Source organism: Scatophagus argus, chromosome 1 (genome assembly GCF_020382885.2).
Source record: "Scatophagus argus isolate fScaArg1 chromosome 1, fScaArg1.pri, whole genome shotgun sequence".
Lineage (NCBI taxonomy): Eukaryota > Metazoa > Chordata > Actinopteri > Scatophagidae > Scatophagus > Scatophagus argus.
The window spans coordinates 17,759,012-17,782,098 of NC_058493.1; the positions used below are offsets into that span (position 1 = coordinate 17,759,012).

A 23,087-nucleotide genomic window follows, 5' to 3' on the forward strand; every position below is an offset into this window, starting at 1 on the left:
AGAGCTTCTTAACACTTCATAAACCTAGTTATACATGGTGTAATTTAAAAACAAGTAGAATCTTAGGACCCAGTTAATACAAACATACAAACAAGGATTAACACAAATACAAACAGGTTCTCAAATGTGCATCATATTTTAGATTAACAAGCCCATTAAGTCTCCTTGTGCTGCCTTTTTGTGGTCAGTCGTTAACTGCTTGTCACAGTTTAAATATTGTATTTTTAACCACATGTGCAGTGATAGCACTCACACTGTCTGGGTTTTGTGAAAGTCCCAGGAAAGTGGGTTAAAAGAAAGGAGAGGGAACCCTGAACCTATTGATTACTAATGTTGACAAGCACCATGTCTGTCAAAAGGATCTTTTAAGCCTTTCGTGGTATCTCATGTTCCTGTTAACAGCCATACTTGGGCTTTAGCCCGTTACATTTCTTCTTTCATAACCAAAAACCGTCATATCCCGTTTATCTCACGTATTGAGTGCTTGCTATTTTTAAATCCATTACAAATTGTGTAACACGTATGGAAATGCATTATGTAAGCGCAATTATTACTGACATTTTAGAGGAAATTATAGGAATCTTCTTAGCGTGTCATCTTTCCCCTCTCTCACCACTTGGCTTTTCCATCCTGTAGGCAGTGCTGTACAACGACAGGTCAGTGCTGGAGAACCACCACGCTGCATCTGCCTGGAGCCTCTACCTGTCCCGGCCAGAGTTCAACTTTTTGGTCAACCTGGACCACGTGGAGTTCAAGCGATTTCGCTTCCTTGTCATTGAAGCAATTCTGGCCACAGACCTCAAGAAGCACTTTGATTTCCTGGCTGAGTTCAATGCTAAGGTCTGAGATGAAGAATTCTTAACAAAAATTATCATCTATTTGTTGATCTTTTCATTTCTTGCAAAATATTGATTGAAATATGAGGAGGATTCAGGGGAGGGTTCAGTTTTAGTTGAGCAGCGTAATGGCCACAATATAAATCAGCTTTAATACGAGCCTTCCATCTTTGTTTCAGGTGAATGATGTGAACAGTCCAGGAATTGATTGGACCAATGAGAATGACAGACTGCTGGTGTGCCAAGTGTGTATCAAGCTGGCAGATATCAATGGGCCAGCCAAAGTCCGTGACCTGCACCTCAAGTGGACAGAGGGCATCGTCAATGAGTTTTATGAGCAGGTACAGACCGCATGCTAATGACACAGTGTGTGTTCGATTAACGCGGACCTTTCATCCTGTCTTTATACAGCGTGTTTAAAGACCGTTAAAGTGACTGTGACCTTTTTTTTTTTTAATCTGCAGGGAGATGAGGAGGCTAGGTTGGGATTACCCATCAGCCCCTTCATGGATCGCTCCTCCCCGCAGCTGGCAAAGCTCCAAGAGTCCTTCATCACTCATATTGTAGGACCACTTTGTAACTCCTACGATGCTGCTGGTCTACTCCCTGGCTACTGGATTACCGAAGAGGGATCAGATGAAGACGATGAAGAAGGGCAGGTGGACACAGACACAGATGAAGATGAGGATGATGAGCTAGAGGATGAGCTTGCACCAAGTAAGATACCAACAACTCATCAGAATTGTCAAGTTTACTACCTGTAACGCCAATCTAGATTCGATGAAACACATATTTGTGTTTTCTCTGTCCCAGAAAGGAGAAAGAGCCGCCGCAGGTTGTTCTGCGGCATCATGCAGCACCTGACGGAGAACCACAAGGTGTGGAAGAAGACCATCGAAGAAGAGGAGAAGAGCAAAGAGCTTGCTAAGCAGCAGCAGTCAGACAGCCTGCCGGCCAGCCTGCCCACCTCTCCGTCAGATGACATCCAGGTGATCCAGGAGGAGGAGGAGGGAGAGGAACGTCAGTAGCAGGAGGATGAGGCAGTACAAGGACATGAGTTCCTCGACCGCCTTTTACCAACATAAATACACACACACACAAACAGACAGTTAACATGCACACAAATGCACATTAAACACACTCGAGCTCCCCCCCCCTCACACACACACACACACACACACACACACACATTGAAAGAGTCACTGTGCAGACACTCAGATGCTAAAACAGTCACATTGTTTTTGGAGAAACAAAAAGGCCTTACTACTGTGAGCGGATCCTTGCTGCAACGGTGGGAGCCCAATTCCTATGCACTTTTTCACCCCATAGAGAGTCCAGTGCACCCAGGAAAGAATAAAAAGCACCAGAACTGTGGAGGAAGGTGCAGAAGAAGAAGAGTGTGGAGGGGGGGTTCAGCATTAACTTGCTCTCCATGGTGACCTGGCTGTGATGCTGCCTTGAATGCAAAGCGCTTACACCTCCCTTAGGTACAAAACAGTTCCTATCTATTTAAAAATGGAAGGTAGAGGAAAAAATAATGAAGCAAGAGACATCATGAAGTGAATGATACCCTTTACCAAAGTGAACAGTTCAAATACGGAAAGACAAGAGACTGAGACTGTTTCAGCCTCAATGTCAGGTATATTTTTGAATTATATATATACATACATAAATGTATATATATATATATCAAATGTGCCTGTCCGAACCTTTACAGAGTCCATATTGGCCCAGAGCCTAGGCTTGTGTAGTTCTCTCTCTCTCTCTCCTTGCTGGCGACACGAAACACTGTATCAGACTCAGTCACAGAGACATTATTGAAATGTCGACTGATTAATAGCATTATATCTGCATCATTTTTGATGCTTTTACTCATGTGTACCACCTGTCTCGCTCTTTTTTTTTTTTTTTTTCTTTTCCTGTAACTCTCCTTGCTTGATTTTGTTTGAGTGTGTGAATATTTTTGGCGGGAATGTGATAGGTAGAATGAGTAGGGAGAAAGAGAGCACATTTTTTAATTATTTTAGTATGTAATTTGTGTGTATGTGTCCTTTCAGTAATGACTGGTTTCTAAATCAGTGAAATGTCCTCTGGTGTTTAACGTGTTGCATTCAGATCAGGAGTGCTGTTTCAATGAATGGAATCTTCATTTTCCTTTTTTTTTTTTGATTCTAAGTATTTTTTTAAAGGTTACTCAGGATTCACGCAAAGTTGAATACTTATTTTGCAAGAACTTATGTCATTAATATGAAATACACTTTAAAGATTAAGAAAATTAAAATCTGCGTGACTGAAGTAGTTTGTAATCTCTTAATGAACAACATGACTACTCACAAATTCAAGCAATTGAAATCCTGTGTGACCGAGGAACGTACGGTATGAGCTGTCTCTCGGCCATTTATACACTGTTTGCGTAACCTTTTTACAACCTCGCGGGACTGTCAGCGGACAGCAAATGTTTCTCCTGCGGCAACACAACACATTGAACAATTTCGCAGTTCTTTAACAGTGTACTGGGTAATGTTTTTTTTCCTCCAAAGTTCTCTGTATTATTTTTAAACAAACAGTACAATGTCTACTCATCTGTGCCTCAGTCGGTGGGCAAACACAGATCTTTAGGCAAACTGAAAGCTCACCCAACTCTCTGTTTCCTCATTATTTTGTTTTTGCCAAACCCATAACTCGGCCAGTGTGTAAAGAAGGGATCCAGGGTTTCATTTCATTTTGTCTGGTTTATATGTGTGTATAGTATATATTATGACGTGCCACGAGGCAGGTTAAAAAACTACTAGTTCTCTATTTTTGTCTCTAAGAACTCTTGGCATTCCACTAGAATAAGAAGTTTTATGAAAGGGAAGGCAGAATTGTTGCCTCGCTCCTTTGTCACCTTATTAAATCAAAACCTCTGGAGAAAATGTTAAGTAAGCAGTGTAAATCAAGATAGTAATATTTAAAGACAAAAACATAGATACAGGTGTGCACATTTTAATACCAAACAAGTGTTTAGCCGCTGTACAAAAGAGTATGTGCATATAAATATATATTTTTTAAATAATCAAATGAATGCATCTGTTTTCTACACACAGCTGACATGTTGTACATTGAGATCCTGTAATTACCATTGTGTTTCCAGAGTTTTTACCTACTTCTATTTACAGGTGTGGAACTGTGGGGTTTGGTGTTTTTGATTTTTCACTTGGTTTCAGCCTCTACCTGTTGTGTATCATAACCACTCTTGTATTCTTCATTTTTTCTCTCTCTTTCTCTCTCTCTCTCCATCTCTCTCTATCTCTATCACTGTTGTCTCAGTCGACCCAACTAGTGCCAAACTTTACCTACGTAACAGTAGTTTGCGGGCTGTGAAGTGCTGATTGGCAAACTTTCTCTGGGCTCCAGTACTGTTCATGCAAGAGAAGCACACCTTGAGTCAAATATTCCAGCCGGGCTCAAAGTGGCGGTGACGGTGACAAGAGTCAGAGTTGGACTCAGGTCAGAGCCATATACATTCTGACAACTCTTTCGTCAGGGTTTTTTTTTTTTTTTTTTTTTTCCACATGGACCCATGCCGGATCATAAAGCCTCGGTAGCTCCTGACCCGACATATTCTGACTCATTAAGTTGTAAAAGTTTGTGGGCTTTTCACTGTGCAGTCATTCAAACCACAGTGTCCTCTGATGATTGTGCCATAAATACATCTATGAATGGTTGTTACCCTTATGTAGCATCAATATACGTATGTTTGTCTAATGTAACCATTCACCCTTATCTACATTGTGGGGGCAACTGATTTTTGTTGTTATTTATAGCTGTCATAAAACACCATCCCTAAATTATCAGAAGTTCTCATTGATTTTTATTGGTGTGTATGTGTTTGTGTGTGTGTGAACTCATAATATATTCTTTATAACACTTTGTTTTGTCTGTGCTCCATCCCCAACAACTTTACAGACTCTAAACACACCCATTGTAATCTCACTGTGTTTTAAGCCTGTCTGACTTCCTCTCAGGACAGTGTGGCTGTGTACAAACTTTGTCCAACAGACATGTCCCTCTCTCTTAGTTTTGATGCACTTTTTATGGTGGGGCGACTTGCCCCTGTATTATTTAGGTTAGGGCACGGTACCCTGCATAATTCCACCCACCTTGAAAGTGTAGAGCCTTTAAAGCCGCTATTTTAAACATATATATTTTTTACATTAACAAGGGATCAAATCGCTATGGCTAATGTGAAAGGGATGCCTAATAGGTAGCACTCACCAGTTTAGCATCTTTAAGCACTGATCTGGTTTCAGGACCTGCCACTTTACTGTTTTGGTTCACTCATGACACACTCATCAGTTCCAGTAGTTGATTATAGCGCAAAAGTTCAATATAGAACCGAATGGCAGACAGAGAAAGTTAGCAACTAACTGGTGAACATTTAGCAGCCATACAGCCAGATATTTCCCTCAGGAGTTGGTAAAAGGAGGACAAATGAAAGGAGATTGATTATTACATTCACCAGGTCAACCGATACACAGCTCCAAATTGCAGCCTCTGTTTTCTGGGTCTACTCCCCTGTAAATAAGCTAGTGTTTGTTAACACGTTGGCCATAAGAAGGTGAATCAATATCATTGTATTCACAGCTCATTGCTCTGAACCCAAGTAGGCATAAAAAAGAGAAAGAAGTGATTAAGCCCTATGTTTAAGGTACTGATATACCTAAAGCCTAATAATAAATTTGAAATACCTAGAAATATGTACTAATGTTCTGCTCACTATATCAGTAATCGCTGTATGTGCAGCACAGCTGGTACAATCAGAACTTAGGTGATACACAGCTGCTCCTTCATGAACAAAGAGTTTACAGACTATAATAACTCTCGATGATGTTTGGTGTTCTGTAATTTCGGACGCTGTGTCCTATTGAAAGGATTAGGCAAGAAGGGAATGAAATAATCTGGGTGCATGTGGATAACACACAAGTAACATATGCGTTTACTCGCAGTTAAAAGAACACACAGTGAGTTTCCAGCATTTTAGGAAAGACTTTTTATGCGTACACAAAAAAACAACCCCTCATACCACAAGTGTTGCAAAAAAAATACAAACAAATGTTAAACATAAATGTAAGTTCTGATAAGCACCATTTAGCAGAAATCAGTGTTGCACAGTCAGTTTCTAGAAATCCATCAGGGTTGCATTTGCTTTCTGAGAGACAGATGTTTCATAAAGCTCCATCTCTGGAGATGGGTGAGAAACAGTCATTGTGACATGACTCTTGGCACATGTCCAGTTCCAAAACACAGCGTTCAGAACTTTCTTGGAAAGTCTGATTGTGCTGCACACGTACGATTCAGTGGTGTCATTTGCCTGACCTGAAGCTGTCCTGAGAAGGCAGGGCTATGAACCATCATGGGTGTACTTACTATCAATCATTGACATATACTTAACTTATCACCCCGCACCAAGGTTCATAGACATTTCATTGTCTGGGCTCGGAGCAGCTTTGAGGCTACAGAGAACTAAATCAATAGCAAACTTGTGTTCCCAGGATGTCCTTTCAGCGCAGAGTCTTTTGCCTCCCCTGCTGCTAAAAAGGATTGTGCAAACATGCATATTGCTCAGTAAAAGAATTCAATAGTAACTGAATAAATTGGATCACATGTCAATGTGTAAAGAGCTACTTTTGCCACCGATAGTCCTGCACTGCACCAGAATTGGACATCACAGTCCAGACAGTTTTATACACCCTCATCGTGTGGTTGCATTGCTGTTCAAGATAGTAAAATCCTGGCTTTAAAGGTTGAACAAGCTATAATAAATGCTTGCTGGCCTACTTGTCATAAGGAGTGTCTCTAAAGCAGGGACTATTCTGTTGCCTGCGGACTGCACAGATAGAGTATGGTTTGGGCTGTAAGGTCATGCCCAGTTTGGGAGTGACAGTGGGAACCGTTCCTGGAGGGAATTGAAGATGAAACCTCTGCAACAAAGTGGTAAAAAAGAGGAACATCTCCATCCTGGCCAGCTGCTCACCCAGGCAGTGACGTCGCCCTGAAAAAAAAGAAAAAAAAGAAGACTCTCTCTTTAAGATCTGCACATACACACACAAGTCCACAAAAATACAAGCAAAGACGTAGAAGAACAAATTCTAAGGATGTGAAAAATGCTCTATGGGAATGTCTTGTGACAAAGGGTACATGAGAACAGAAGCTTCTTAAAATGCACATTGCACAAGTATTTGACAAAAATAAATTGATGCCACAGCTGAAGCAAACACAGCAACATTTTCATTTGTAAGCATTTGCTTTGAATTTGTCGATTTTATGAATGTTGTGACTAATATGGCCACTGAACTGCAATCAAAATGACCTGCATGGACAATTACAATGTTGTTTTATGAAAAAGAGAAAATGTTATTGCTCTGTTCTCAGCAAAAAGGGCTTTTATAACTATATTTATTTCTTCTTATGATGCAAAGGTGGCTTTGGAGTTCATGTAAGTATGATTTCGTTATGTATATGTAATGCACACAGTTTTATTTTTCTATTTAAACTAAGGGTAAGTAAATATCACTGAGAAAAACAAAACTTGTGACAGAATTCAGTTTATATAAAACCTCACTGGTGTCAATTCACTTCTGACCAGAGACATAATGTAAACACCAGCTTCACTAATCTAAGAGCCTAAAGTAACTGAGGAAATTCTCTGAACATTTAGTGGAAACGTGAAATACCCAGTGAGGGGTGACTGTCAGTGACTACAGCCACAACAGTTTGGATCAGGAGTGCTGGAATGTAAGAGCAACATAAAGAGACTAACCCAAAGAGAATGGCAGAAAGGCCTCGCGCCTCACAAAGTTGCCATTGCTGTCCAGAAACCTCTGGGGTGAGAAAACTCCTGGGTCGTTCCAGTACTTCTCATCAAAGTGCACTGAGTAGAGGTTTGTGATCACCATGGTGCCTTTGGGAATTGTGTACCCGTTGACGTTTGCATCCTGAGAAGTGGCACGGAAAATACCAAGTGGGACAATGTTGCAGAAGCGAAGGACCTCGTGCAGAACTGCCTCCACGTAAGGCATCCTCTGCTTGTCCTCCAAAGTGGGCGTTCTCCCACCGGCCAGCACGCTGTCGATCTCCCTGTGCACCCTCTCTTTCAGAAAAACAGACACCACCAGGTATTTACTCACTCATAACAATGCATAACCATTACATTTTGAGAAACATCAGCTTACAGATGTGAATCAAATCTCTCTAATATTAACATCCGAAGTGAAATATTCTTTAACTGACCTTGTATGTTGGGGTAGAGGGCCATGTACAGCATGGCCCAGCGTAGCATGTTAGTCGTAGTCTCTGTGCCAGCAATAATGAGCTCACCCACTGAAAAGATGAGGTTCTCGTAGGAAAAAGAGGAACTGGGGTCTCCTGCGTTCTGCTCCAATTCATCCAAATAGGCATCGACATAGTGACGAGGTACATGTGGCACCCTGCCTTGTGAAAACCCCTTTATAACCTGCAGTAAAAAGTCATACACCTCCGCTGCATTGCGGAATAGCTTCTGGTGCTTTCCAAAGGGCACATACTCAATCCAAGGAAAGGCATTGTAGAGGAGGGCCCAGCCACTCACTGCAAGCTCCACGTTTTCACTGAATATCTCAATCATGTGCTGGAAGTTGCAGTCATCATAAGTAAAACGCTGTCCAAAAATGATCAGGTTGGTGATGTTTGACACGGCGTTGGTCACTAGGTGTTTGGGGTTGAAGGGCTTTCCCTTGTGCTCGTCGATGGCATCCACAAAGAACATGCACTCCTCTGAGATCTTCCTCTCAAACAGTCTCTGGCCGCTGCCGAAGTAACGGAAAGAGTTGCAAGCCAGTTTACGGTGTTCGATCCAGCCTCTGCCATATTTACAATTGAGAAGCCCTTTGGGTGTAAAACAGGAGAGATTTATCATTTATCGTTTCAGTTGCAAATTCAATCAGATAATTGCATCTTATCACAGCATCTTACCACCCATTTTGGTCATTTTCTTGAATAAAGGCAGCGAGGGGCGATCAGCAAACACCTCACTCTGATGGTAAAGGCATTCCCTGACACAGTCATATCCATTTAACACCACAGTCAAGATGCCTCCCAGGTCAATGCTGAAAATCTAAAAGGTACACAGTGTGACATAAGTGCATGCACTCCTTTTGTCCTTTGCACACATGTTCATGCAAATGAATGCCTTTGTCAGACATTACAAAACTTTGCTTGTGTCTGCTCTGAGCCAGAAGACAGAGAATGAGTTGCACTTCCCCAATGCTTAACAAGACAGTGAATGAATTAATGCATTTAAATGTTATGCTTTCCATCTACAGAGATATCCAACTTTGCACCTAAACTATGCTCAACTTTAACAAGCCCAGGGAGGTGAGGTTTTAATTTTAAAAAAGCCAATAATTACCCACTAGGCAAATACAGTCCGCCCTTTGGGCGAGTCTTTTGTTCGTTTCATAACGACTTCCTAGCGTGTATTTTGGTGCATGTGTGTGTAACCCAAGTGTGAAACCTCTTGTTTAGGGTCATGCACCGCACGATCTGCAGAGCATACGGTTAAAAATCACTGCAGTCATAAAATCCGAGTCATTACCTGTCCGTGAACTTCACTCTGCTTCTTGAGGAAGACATGTGGCTCCGTGGCCAGAGACAGAATGTTCCCTATTACAGGGATGGGAGAAGGACCAGGAGGAAAGCCCGGGGGTCGCCTCTGTTTAACGAGCTGACGAACCAGCAGAAAAGCGAGGAAGACGACAGTCAAGCAGCCCACAGCAAGCAGAGCCTGTCCACGGGACACCGGCACCAGAGACGGTGAATTTATTGAAACCATCTTTTCCGGAAAAAAAAAATCCCTCTTTCCTGCTAGTCTACCTCTGCTGACTTCGGCTTCTCCTCGGAGTGACTGAAGCACATATGTAGGCTATCATCTTGCACATTTTCTATCCCCCGCCTCTAAAGCTAAGATTGGCCAGAAAGTCAAGGGTAACTGTGGGTGAACTTCTGCTCCTAATCAATAATCCGGATCAATTTGGTGGTCATTAGGCTGAGTTTGGGGCTGCTGGACGCCACAAAACTCTCGCTGCTTTTCATCAGCTCCTTGTAAAGGTCGTAAAAACTCCAGCAAAACGCTCTCAAAATCTTGTTTGGCTCAAACAAACCTGCAGACTCGCCTGACATCCGTAACAGACACAATTACAGTTTGGAAGCATCCGGCACATGCATTATACTGTATTAGCAATAACAGAACATCTTACTGGATGATATTAAAGTGAAGTGGGTTCTGTGCACAATAGTTCTGATTCATTTATCTGCCAGTCTTAAAAAAAAGGGGAAAAAATATCAATATTTTTTATTTATGTCGGTGTCCAAAGCCAAAACAATTGCACCCTGGGTCCAAAAGCTCAATATGTTCTTTAAGTAGTTGGCTAAAGAACGGATGGATTAGGCCCTACCTCTGGATGAAGGATTCAGGTCACCCACAGTTATTCTGAATGGTGTATACTGCTCTTTCAGGGAACTCTGGATCATGGATAATCAGGCCACTTTGTCTAAATGTCCAGTATACTGCATAAACCAAGTTTGAGCTTAGGATTTCCTGGCTCAACTTTGAATGAAGAAGACAGAAGACGAATTGGAATATATTTTTTAAAAAGGGAAAAACAGCAGAAATGTCTTCTTGCAAGGGCGGAGGGATAACTCATTAACTTAGCTGCAGGGAGATCAGCACACTTGCTAGCATACATGCATGTAGGGCAGGGATTTTTTTTAGCATAAATTGTCACTAATTCTTTCCTTCCAACAGATGTGACTGTAATGTTTGTTGACTGTGTTCCATCTTTGTAATAGTCAGACTAACTGTGGCTTTGGCCAAGCCTGCTCAGGATGCTGATCTCTTTAGTGCAGTTGTCGAATTTTCACAACTGGTGTCTTATTTCAAAACATTCTCAATATTATGACACATATGCATATCTTATTGTAACAACCTTGCTCAAAGAAGGACAAAAAGAGAAGAGTGCACAATGCTGATATGTCGGTGAGTAAAACAACTTCAAGCCTGTGCAGATGCAATGATGGAGTGACTTAAAAGGGTATTTTTGTTTTCCATATGATTGGAAATGGATTAAATGAGATTCTTTTTTCTGTGTTTCTGTCTTTTTTGTTCCTTTAAACTTGTAAATAATGTATTCTAATGTAATTTCTAGTTATTACTTGATTTTGGGTTCAACTTCCTAAATGGGTCTGTCGTACTGTGCTTAGTTCATTCAAGCAAACTAAGTCACACATTTTTGAAACAGTCACTGAATCTCGCCTCAACCACAATACTATAAAATGTACTCGTAGAAATCCTAACTGTTTTCAGACAAAGTCTTTCGAAAGAGATGCATCAAATGCAACAAGGAGAAAAAAAAAATCATAGAGCCTCTCCTGTGTTTCAGAATTTAATTCGGTGAAGTAATTGAAAAAATCCCACTCAGGTGGTGTGTGTGTGTGTGTGTTACCCTGTTTTGTTTATAATCAAATAAACTTTGCCCCAGTGAGCTGCTTCACCTTCACCACCTCCGTATGTTAAAGATTAGGTCATGTTCTACATTTAGAGGTTAAAGGTTGAGGCCGGGACCACATTCCAAACTTAGCATAGTTGTGTGAGGTTTTTTAAACTAGTTAGCTAAAACCTAAACATGTCCAGACAGTGCAGGAGTGTGTGTGCGTGTGTGTGTAGGTTCTAAAAAGGGGTACTGCTAGCTATTTTTAACACTCATATAAAACTGTAGCACAGTGCTTCTTTTCCATGTTTTCCAGCTTAATCTGACAAATCAAGGAACACACACTTGACACATTTGCCAAAATATGTGAAATGATTCCTTTTATGACAAGTAGCACTATATAATTATTTATTTATTGCCTGTAGAGTTTTCCTGTGGTAAAGATAGAAGTGGATAATGGATAGAACCTGTAGACCCAGGTAAGTATTATTATCTCATTAATGAGGTTTTAAACTATAAACAATATGCACTTTTGTAAAAGCATGTTCTGCATTTTACTGTGTGATCAGTTCATCCTCGTTAGACATGAAGTTGTTTATCCAGCTGTTCTTGCTGAGGCAGCTGGTAAGCTGTTTTTCCTTAGATGGCCTCTGCATACCCCTCCCTATCATTCAGATTTGTTAGGGCAGCCTAATGAGGAGATTCTTGTAAATTATATCTTTGCTTCCTGCCAGCTCCCCAGACTGAAAAGCTACCCTGGAAGCATTAAACACATCTGTCAAATTTAATCAAGTAAACGTGCTCTCACTATTGCATTATCTTGCTAGTGGTTGGGTTAATCAAACACCAACAGCAAGTGTGTCCAGGTGGTTAATGTCAACCATATTTTGTAAATGCATACATGCAGAAAAAACAGAACCAGAGATACTTCAAAAATGTTTGACATAAAACTACAGCTACTATGAACCAATTTAGAAAATGAGTTTAAACATATTATCTTTCTTATGCGGTAAGAAAATATTAATGATATACATTTGTAATATGAGGAGTGGTAAGATAATAAATGTTGGAAAGAAGAAATTGCCACAGAAATGTTATTAATGAGAATATTTGGCCCAGTTGAAACAGTCTTTTAATGGCTTTCAGGTTAGGTCTTGTTTTACAGTTAACTTTTACTTTTAGAACCCCAAGAATTGTGTCCAGTGTGGAAAGAAAACACCAATGTTTTAAGTTTATGTTATTCTACGCAAGATGGAAATATGCCTTAATAAATACATAATGTACACATGTATCCATATATATTTTAGTTTTTTTAAAGGGACATAGACCAAGTTTACAGATGAATTCCACTTTAATTGCAATGATGAGCTCTTCTCCTGAAAACAACTTCCTAACCCTGTTCTGGGCTAATTCTATTCCTGTCCTGTATGGGATTTAATGTAGTTAGCATATGTGTGGTAGAACACCATCAGTCTTTACATTATAAAGCCACATGAAGAGCGTCTTCACATGGACACTCAACAGTCTTCCTGTTTTGCTAGGCTGTGGGGCTTGTTCGATAGGGTGGGTCCCTTGACTGCCTCAGTTCTACAGCAAAGTGTTTACCATCCGGATGACTGGAATTATCAAGTACAAGAGGAAAATCTAATTATTACCATTCCCGGTAATACTAACACAGTCCAGAGCCTCTAACATAATGTCAGTGGCAGGAACATCAAGAGCAGGATGCGTAATCCCTCTGCAACTCCTGGCCCAGGTGTGTAAATGTTAGGTAAGGTTTGGTAAGCTTTAAAATGGAGAACAGCAGGTGTAAGTCCCCTTGCTAATGGATACTTAACCTGTTTATAATTCCATGAGCCTCAGTGATAATTATGTGTTCTTTTTAAAGGTGGAAGCCAATCTGCAAACTGTTTTCAGGCACTCCATATCTATTAGGAGTTTTGCACACAGTTGCACTACATTGCTTGTCTGTTCTCACCGTTGCCATGTATTTCACTTTTTGTTTTCACTATTCTTTGCACCATTCCAGTGTAGATACACAGGTCATCTAGCTAACAACACAATTGACAGTTGCTTCATTTTTCCACTTTAAAGACTAGACTGAATGACTCATACCCAAATCTGTCCCGCTGTTATTGTCTACAGGTCTCGATGATGTAGCACCTCATTATACTGTATGTACCTTTCAGTGTCTTGTTTCATGGTTTACCATTTTCAGTTTAGAATATTTTTTTTGGCAGGGGATCTGTGGTGACAAAACTTAAAGAGAAGCCTCAGACAACCTGTGACCAAAAACCTGGGCTAGATTTCAACCTGGGACTTTGTAGGTGCATGCTATCCACTGTTGCCAACTGAAAAACCAGAAATCTCACTTTCACCGACTGTTGGCTTGTACTCAGGCAAACTAAAGAGCAGCTATGAACCACTACTACTGTCAGGTCAGGACTGGAGGAATTTGAAACTTCCCGATACAGTCAGAAAGATGCATTTCTCACTGACTAGCTGGCAAATGATTTCTTCTCAAAAGGCGACAGCAGTGCAAATAGTCATTTCTGTTTTGTAGTTGCTTCGCGGCCGCTTATGAATCTGCTTGTGCTGATGTGAGTCGTGTGGGCATGCTGAGGTATTCATGCAGATCAGGTAGCACAGTGCTATTTTGGTGCCCACTTTTGTGTGAAACTGCACTTATGTTTCTTCCGACTCGGACTGCATCTTTCCCCAAACACATTTGGAATCCTCACAAAAAGCTTTCACAAAGATCATTAGGCCTTTATCTCCTGATACAAAATGTATCTTCCTCTCTTGCTAAGGCCTCGTCCATGTTTTTTGACAAGGGGATTTTCCTTATTCTAGTTTATTTCCAGCTCACCCTGTAATTGCTTATAATTTCAAGACATATTCAAGGTCCCTTCTGCGGGTGCTAATTGCACCTGTTCAGCTTACTTTATTAGATTCAATACGAGCCTCAAAAGGGGAAAAAAACTTGCAGAGGACTGATGCACATTTCACATTGCAAATAACCAATAATCCATTAATATGCTCAAATCATCATCAATATTCATATGTTACTGCCCTGTGGGTTCATTCCAGCCGATGATGAATTCTTCCCGCCTGTTCACATAATGCTGGGTGTCGATACAAGAGAGCTTTGAGGGAAATTCTCTTTGGGAGGTTTTTAGCAGAGTCCCAGCCAGGAATGGCACTGCTTCTCTTTGTGAGAACACACATTCACACTGACTCAGCCAAGACTGTGGCTGATAAGCACCGCAGTGAGCATAACGCTGCCCTCTCTGTCATGAATGCTCTCCTGTGTTGTAATTAATTTTCCAGGCCAATTCATGCCTAACATTAGGGGATGTGAACAGTGTGAGCTAATTGCATTCTTGACAATAAACTTTTCCCCTTGGAATGTAATTTCTCCGCCTCAACTGACGTCATTGGTCAGAGCAGATGGTGGTGCATCAAGGCCTTCGAGAAGCTTCAGTCTGTAAAAAGTGCGGAGATGACTTACTTTTACGGGGATGAGTGAAAGGCGGATCCTGTCTTGTTAAATGTGGCCTGATGATGAGATGTTTAGATTGTAAGTAAGATTGTTGACACTGACATCCAAATAATATGTCAGTGTAGATTCTCAGTCATCCAGGACATTGTGCATCATGGAACATAAGTTGGGGCAACTGGACTTCGGTTCGAAAGTGAAGGCATTTCAGCTCTCATCCAAAAAGCTTTTTCAGTTCTGATTAACTTAAGAGGATTAAGTCCTCTTGAAATTTCTTGGCAAATTACTCAGAGGAGACGGAGACAATTTACATTCATCACTGTGTATGCATAGTTTGAATTTCTTTTTTTAAAGTATTTAGTCCTCCATGAGCAATTTCTGACATCATGTGGAGGTTTTGGAGACTAATTTAGTGGCACTGGTATAATGCCTGCAGCTCTGCTCAATAGCACTAAAGGACTCATCCACACTAATGAGTTTCCTTATGACGCAAAAAAAAAGAAAAAAAAAAACCAAACAAACTTGGAACCAGGATGCTTTGTGATACATCATCCAATATTATTACATAAGGGCAATTAGAAGATGGCCACAGACCAACAGCGCAGTAATTAGCTCACACAAACTGGATGAACACTACAGAATTCTGTGGAAAGGTCTCGCTTATGCACAGAAAGAGCTCACAGTGATGCTTTTCTCATATAGGAGAGCAGTTTTATCAAACTGTACTGTCATTTATCAACACACTTTAAATTATTCAGTAGTGTCTGATGGGGCAATACTATATTCAAACATATGAGAAAGCAGTAGGGTACAATTGGACCTGTTAATTCTTTAGCATATTGATATGAACATAATTTAGTTTAGTCTGTGACACAGTGTTATTGATTGAGTTCTTAATTTTTTGAGGCTGCCGCTTTGTGTTACTTGGCAACTTTCCATGAAGTATATTTCAATATCTGAAAAGAACTTTTTCTCCACTTGGCTTTCGACCACAAGCTGAATAAAAGAAGTAGACGTACCCCACATGACATCACCCCTGGACTTTCAGTAAGATTTTACTTTCTCATTGTTTAAAGTACCTCTTACTTTGCGAATTAAGAACATTCATGACCCTGCATTGATGTCATTTGCGTACAAGCTCTCTTATTGGCTGGCTGTAACTGATATTGGACTCCTGATTGGCTAATGGTTTGACTAGCCAATAGACTATGATCGAATGCTTACTCAGTTTCTACTGAAACCCATGGGGTACATATATAAAACCCTGTACTGTGGGGAGTGTTGAGCAGATTCACAAGTGAGTCTATTGTTTGATTCTTCACTACAAGAAGATCTATAGCCCTGCGGTGAGTACACATTAAAGACTGCTTCTTTTAGTTGTTGGTGGAAATTGTTGCTGTCCCTGTTAAATATCAGATGATGTAGTTTTTGGAGAAGGTGAGGACTGGAATATACTGTTGAATGCTGATTGCTAACAGAAGGGAGATACAGCTTTGCTGGCTTGGTGATGTTGAACCACTTATGTAGGGCTGCAACTAATACTGCAAATGGATACAGCTGCTGTGTCAGGACGTTGCCAGTAACTTCTCTTCCTGCCTCTGTAACTTCAGTGACTAAAACAGTGAAGGAGCATGAGAGAGAGACACACAGTAGATAGCAATAGTTCTTCGGTAGACAAGAAGTGTTGTGGACATTGACTAGACACAAAATGCATTTAAACATTTTTTATTGCAATAATTTGTATTACCCCGTTAAGCATTGCATGTATTCTCCGCAGGGAATAATGATTATGCTGAAACTCTGGACTCTCCTTCTTGCCTATGCGTTGATCATTTGTCAGGTGTATGTCTCGCAGGCAGCTCCACCCAGGTGAGAGCTTTGGCATCACTCCTAAAATGACAAAAATACTGTATTTACATTGTTTAAAAAATGTGAAAAAATTATGTGTGAGACGTCTGAGTCATTTCTCAGTTTTCTTTCACTAGCCAAATTTAAATCTATAAACTTAATTTCCTCAAAGATAATTTTACATGCCGGAACCTTCATCATTAGTCTTAACAATATCTGGCAGATATAAAAGTGTCATTTAACTTCCCATTAGTTTTTAACAGATGTGTTTATCAGGACAGATATTTAAGCCCATGTCAACATGTCAGTGTGGGAACCAGAGACATTAATGTAATCAAATGTGTATTTTCAGAACCAGTAAGGAGTCCATGTCAGGTGGAATCACACTATCGAATGATGATGCTCAGAGGTTACTTGGTGCTTTGGCGGAGTTCATGCAGATAACTTCAGATGAGCAAGACCAACAAACAGATGATGGAAACAGGTATGATTTAAGCATTGTACCAGGTGTGATATCTATCTATCTATCTATCTATCTACCTATCTATCTCTATATCTATCTATCAGCCCCACAGCTCCAGCTTTGGTGTTTATTCATTGTCAAGGTATAAAGTTCAATTTATGTTAATCAACATTCTGTCATAATCCCTTAATGCATGGACAGCATTCGTTCATTCATCCATTCATTTAACGTCACTGTAAATGAGTGCCCTTGGTCAGAAGAGAGCATGAAATTCAATAACATGAGAGAGCATGCGTGATAGACGTTATCTCAGAAAATGAAAGTGAACAACAGCATGACAACTCAGCTACAATACTTTGGTTAATATGATGTCTTCGTATGCCTTTCGGATCTGTCAGCATGCATTTGAAATGTTAATGTAACACAACTTTTTTTCTGTAAACGCATGACATTTTAGAAATACATCATGCATGTAGGTATTAATTGTCTGCATGCCAGGGTTACTGTAAGCCTGTTTTCTGCATGTTTGTCTCCATTTCTAACAGTTTGGATAGACCCTTGTCAAAGCGATGCACCGGGTTAAGCACGTGTGTGCTGGGCAAACTCTCCCAAGATATTCACAAACTGCAAACCTATCCCCGCACCAACGTGGGAGCAGGGACGCCTGGCAAGAAACGAAGTCTATCTGAGCAATATGAAAACTATGGCATCACATACAACTGAAACTCTCTGTTTTTAGCCCATCTTTTTTTCTGTTAACATTTGCTTGTTCATCCAGCTCTATCAGTTCATGAGACTGCTGATGTATGTGGATCCTATTTGTCCGATTAACTTCAAGGAAACATCATTGCTTTAACTTTCCACTGACAAACATTACTTTTGTGTGACAGACTTGAAGACTTGAAACAACCACAATAATTGCGTTAGTCACAGTTCAATAAAATATATTAATAGCCAAGAGAATTCTTATTGTTAAATTATTTTTTTCTTCTTGGTAATTATGTTTTCCCTACAAAAGAATATAAATCATATTTTACATGGAATGTGCCTTTAATCCATTTAAAATGAAAACATACTGTACTCAGTGAATAGGAAAATGAAAGGAGAAAAGGGTAAGCATGGTTGGCTATAATACACACAATTATTGGAATATTTCCTTTGACATATCTCCATTTTGTTTTATTTGATGTTGATAATGCAACACAATATTATGAGTATCATAATAAACTGTGTTCATTTGTCTTTTCCACTCTTACAAGTAATGCTACAGCACAGAAGCGGGCATGCAACACAGCCACCTGTGTAACCCATCGCCTGGCTGACTTTCTGAGTCGGTCAGGAGGCCTGGGACACAGCAACTTTGTTCCCACCAACGTGGGCGCCCAGGCGTTTGGCAGACGAAAGCGGCGTGGCCCTGTGTGAGCACAAGAGCAGATACAAGGTCAGCACGCCGTACTTTCACATCAGTATAATTAGTATAAAAGTATTGAAGCTTGTACTGTAGATAAAGAATGAGAGAGCAATTTAAATAATGGTATTACAAATGTGCAACTGACTGTTAGATGAGTGTCAACTAAAGCACCAAATATCGTCCAAGTGTTGTTGCATTTCGACTTTTAATACCTGTATCACATGTTCCATTACGTAAGAATTTGTGCAGAATAACTGTTTGTTGGGGTTCACTTGTTCCACATACAAGTGAAATTTTCTTAAATAAGAGATAATGTGATTTAATGCCGTCACATACAGCATAACCTACATGTTCTCTCTCCTCTCTTCGGCTCTCTAGGACCAAGTGCCTCCTTTGAGTGACAACACTGCGTCATCATCATCTACCTACAGTCATTTGGAAATGAGAGCATTTACTCTTCACAAACTTGCTCTCAGACATCCACCAGAGTTGTCATTATTTACTGTTAGTCTGTGCTTAAAAAGAAATCGAGATAACTAGCATAGGTGTCATTATCATTATGGAAAACTAAGTGAGAAGATATTTGCTTTTGCTAAGAGGGATGAGAATGGATTTTCCTTTTGTGTCTTAGCCTGGGCCTTGGTTGTGCTTCTGACCTGTACAGTATGTCAGACAGGAAGTCTTGTACTATACATCTGCACTGCCATCAGAAACTTCAACAAATGTGGCTGTCTTGTGCCCTCATGTAAAATACTTCATTACATTTCATTGTAGTGCTCAATGCAAGTGTGAAAAATGTACTTATGATTCTAAATATTGTAATAATTGTGAATTGAAAGCAGGAATAAATCGTATTTTAGCTAAATTAGGCTTTCGTGTCTTACTGGTCTTACTGTATTTGACTGGGTGAGATAAATTTCCAGCAAGAAAGTGCACATAATGTGATATGAACAACAAGATATGCTTGGATAATCAAACCATATTATATATGACATTCACTTTTCTATTTCATGGATTAGAGAGGACTTACTGCATTCACTACCCATACATAATTAGACTGTCTACAAACTTTACAGTATTTCCCAAACGAGACACTTTTATGAGCTGTAAACATTTTTTTCCCATTCTTTTTCATATCAGTGAAACCTAAACACGTTTTTATTTTATCTTTCTATACCGGGGTCATAGTGCCCTCCAGTGGTTACAAGAAGTTACTGCTTTTTCATGAATAAATTCTTTTCAAGAACAAGTTTCTTAAGTGAGGAGTATGTTTAGATTTTTCCAAAGCATTGCAACATTAATTGGGTTGCAGTTAAGTTGGGTGTTGTTTATGTAAAAATCCATGTGAAACTAGTGCCAGTGTTTCTTATATAAACGTATAAATGCTGCTTTGGATATTATTTTACAGATGTTCCACAGAGAAATACCAATTGGGTGGTCTATTCACAGATTTTACAAAATTTCAAACCACTGGAAAGCATTTTTACCAGCAGTGACAGCAGGTTTGGTATCGTTTGTACTTTGTGAGTCTCTGTGTATCACTGTGCCATAATAGTAAGAAAAAAAAAAAAAAGTCTTGGAGGCACCAATTTTAGAGGTGATGAACACAGATGTGGTTTTGAGGTTTAGATCACAATGAAGGCCAAGTTCAAAGATGGGTGTTGTCCTAGCAAGAATGCTTGAAGTAGGACAGTAGGAAGTATGGAAGGGCCAGTTGGCCTCCCTGAATTTACAAGGACAAATTTTGTGCTTTGCCAATTAAATACTAATAAAATAATTATCGTTAACATGTATTATGCTCTCCAGTATACAGTAATAATAGATACCTATTTAGTTTTGAATATGGGCAGACAACCCCAGGGAAATATTTCAACATTTCAAAGTAGGTAAGGGCAATTACCCTCTATGAATAAAGTGTTCTCCTTTTGATGTATTCATCCTATAACATTGTCAGATTAACTATTGGTGGTACAGTACATCACATATGAGAACAGGTCTTTGTGTTTAAAATTGGTGTTCCCCTTTAACAGTTGCAGAGGCCAGGTGGGAAAGGGGGCGGGATTTCGCGTCGCTGTTGTACCAATTAACGACAACTAAACACTGCACTCACCTGGGCAGACTTTGTGGGAGAAAACAGTAAAATAGGAGCTCCTTAAAAGCTTTTAAGAGTGGCGATAAGTTGGAAATGTCCCAGCAGCGTATTCGGTCTGTTCCCCACAAAAAAATCGACCTGGAAAGTAGAGGAATATCGATCTCACTGACCCAACCAACACCTGATGCTAAAAGCCGGGATGAAGGCGTTAGCATGTCGCTATCGCCAGAGAGCTAAGCTAGCTTAATTAATGAAGTTGGGACACGAGTTGGGAACTTTGGCCCAAAGAAAGAAATTTCTCGGATGAAGAAAAGGGCTTATCCTGGTTGGTGGCCACTATGGATGCATTTGTTGGTGCTTGATGGGGAGTTAACGTGATAACCTTATTATAATTACGAACTCACCAAGAGTCACTGACGAGAAGAATGGCGCACTTTTACAAGCAAGACGGCGCACAGTTGAAACAAGAAGAAACATGATAACATGACCAGAGTGCAAGGATTCACCTGGCCTGAGGGAGCCACGTTTCAACTTAAAGTAAGTCCGAAAGTTATTAGTATGTTTTAAACACGCTGGATTACTGTTGTGTGAACATGTAAAGTTTGAGTCTCTTTTTGCTCTTTCAAAAATAAGAGTGCAGTTGAAACCCTTTGGCATTGTCTACAGATGTCAGAAGATTAACGTTTTTTGTGTGTGGTTATTTATTTTAATATTCGAATTTACTGCAGTCAGTAACTTGGCACGGCTGCCGTCATTAGATCGTAATAAGTTAGAGTTTAATGGTCAAAGTTTCTTTGAAAACAGAATCTTGGAGCTAATAAAAAGTTGGTTTTCTGCCTTTCTTTAGCATACAATACTTGAAAAATTGATTAACTTTTGTTAATTGCCAAATATGGTTAAAATGTGGCTTTTTTTTTTGCATATCCCAAGCTGCTAAAAATAACAGCATCCAAAAATGTAAGAAATATCAATTAAAAAATGATGAAAAAGTAAAAAGTTGTTCCTCTACTAATCCATAAATGACATGAGGTTACTTGAATATGGAAACGTCAAGGTGAAAATGATTGGTAACAGTACATTGATCGAAAATGATCGATTGAGTTACACTGTTTTTAAATAGCACTTTAGTGAAATGATGGATGATGTCTTGTGGTTGTGCTAAAGACTGGCTCACTGGTTCACAGGATGTCTGTAAGGCACAATGGTGAGATAAGATTATGTACAAGATTTGTGAATGAGAGGAGCTTTAGAAACCAGATATGACAGATACACAGAGCAGTAAAAAAGAATAAAAGAGAACAGTGGGGAAAAAAAAGCTTTTTCTTATTAGACTTTTGCATGGTTTCATTCACAGAGATGAAGTCCTTTACTCTTTCCCTTCTAAATTGTTTTTTATTTTGTAGGTCAGTACATTTTTCTTGACTTCTTAAGGTGTATAATCATATAAACCGCATACAACAGCATAGATAAGTTAAATAAGAGTTTCGCTCTTTCTTCCTTCTGTTGCAGCAACAGTTACTCTGACCTTTTTTTTTCCCCCAGGAATCATTATGTTATAGGCCTAACAGCCCCCTCGAGTATTGTCACCATTTCTCTAGAGTTCCTGTGTAACAGACCCTGAGCTTCATGGCTGCTAGTCTTTCCTAATTGACATGCTTCTTTTACCACTTGTTTGACTCCTTTGTTTAAGTGTCTCTTTAGGGAGAAACAACTCTTGTAAAATCAGCATATAAATATAAATGTGACATGTTCAAAGTGATGTGTAGAGAACTCAAATATATATAACTCATAACATATAACTCATATAAATTCAGTAGCACTGAGATAATTTGATTAGCTTAAGGATAGCCAATCAAATTATCTCAGTTCTTATAATTTTGGGGCTAGCCACAATCTCTTTCGGGTGTGCTGAAAATTACTCTATGCAGGAAAAGCCATGCGCCCACTGGTATGTGATTACCTTTGTTTTATAGAACGTAGTCTAATCTAAAAATGTAAAAGACGGTGCTAAGGTCAAAAAAACAAACTTGAACGTGGCTGTTGTTGTTGAAACACGTTCAAAAGAAGGGTGTGTTTAAAATTTGCCACCCTCTCCCTCGAGTATTGACCGACAACACATATCTCAACTGATTAGACAAAGGAGAATGGGGCTACTCTTGGATGTGAGCAGCCATGTGCACACTCCCAAACGGCGCTAATGAAAGAGATGACGGCTGGTGTTAGCATTAGTTCAGATCCTCAGAGGAGCTGTTCAAGATGCCAAATCTCTTGAGTGTCTGGTGAAGAGCATCTGTCGCTTTTGCCTCGTCACCATCTGGATATAGTTGTAATATCTTACTTTTCTTGTTCCGCACAGGGTCAGGCTTTGTGGTAGTTTGTTGTTTTATATACATATTGGACAAAGGAGAACTTTTAGCTCCCCAAAAGACAGAA

General features: G+C 39.8%; 3 protein-coding genes and 1 long non-coding RNA gene across 4 annotated transcripts in view; 3 read left to right on the forward strand and 1 right to left on the reverse strand.

Moving 5' to 3' along the window:
- pde3b (phosphodiesterase 3B) overlaps positions 1 to 4,669 on the forward strand; it is a 43,679-nt gene extending 39,010 nt beyond the window's left edge. Inside the window, exons 13-16 of the mRNA XM_046388317.1 lie at positions 637 to 840; positions 1,016 to 1,177; positions 1,301 to 1,553; positions 1,650 to 4,669. Of these exons, the coding sequence (XP_046244273.1) occupies positions 637 to 840; positions 1,016 to 1,177; positions 1,301 to 1,553; positions 1,650 to 1,864 (834 nt within the window). The 3' untranslated portion in view covers positions 1,865 to 4,669. The remainder of the gene's footprint in view (positions 1 to 636; positions 841 to 1,015; positions 1,178 to 1,300; positions 1,554 to 1,649) is intronic.
- Positions 4,670 to 5,853: 1,184 nt separating this feature from the next.
- LOC124058783 (vitamin D 25-hydroxylase) lies at positions 5,854 to 9,835 on the reverse strand. The gene is made up of 5 exons (XM_046388324.1): positions 9,451 to 9,835; positions 8,829 to 8,970; positions 8,109 to 8,741; positions 7,639 to 7,968; positions 5,854 to 6,870 (listed from the first exon to the last, which is right to left on the reverse strand). The coding sequence occupies exons 1-5, from the start codon at positions 9,685 to 9,687 to the stop codon at positions 6,653 to 6,655; spliced, it is 1,560 nt and encodes a 519-aa protein (XP_046244280.1). The 5' UTR covers positions 9,688 to 9,835; the 3' UTR covers positions 5,854 to 6,652.
- A 3,946-nt stretch (positions 9,836 to 13,781) lies between these two features.
- calca (calcitonin/calcitonin-related polypeptide, alpha) lies at positions 13,782 to 18,395 on the forward strand. Its single transcript, XM_046388326.1, has 4 exons — positions 13,782 to 16,186; positions 16,618 to 16,709; positions 17,041 to 17,172; positions 17,697 to 18,395. The coding sequence occupies exons 2-4, from the start codon at positions 16,624 to 16,626 to the stop codon at positions 17,872 to 17,874; spliced, it is 396 nt and encodes a 131-aa protein (XP_046244282.1). The 5' UTR covers positions 13,782 to 16,186; positions 16,618 to 16,623; the 3' UTR covers positions 17,875 to 18,395.
- Positions 18,396 to 20,669: 2,274 nt separating this feature from the next.
- The window catches only part of LOC124058844, a 33,472-nt gene continuing 31,054 nt past the window's right edge, over positions 20,670 to 23,087 (forward strand). Inside the window, exon 1 of the long non-coding RNA XR_006843335.1 lies at positions 20,670 to 21,191. This is a non-coding gene — a long non-coding RNA (uncharacterized LOC124058844). The remainder of the gene's footprint in view (positions 21,192 to 23,087) is intronic.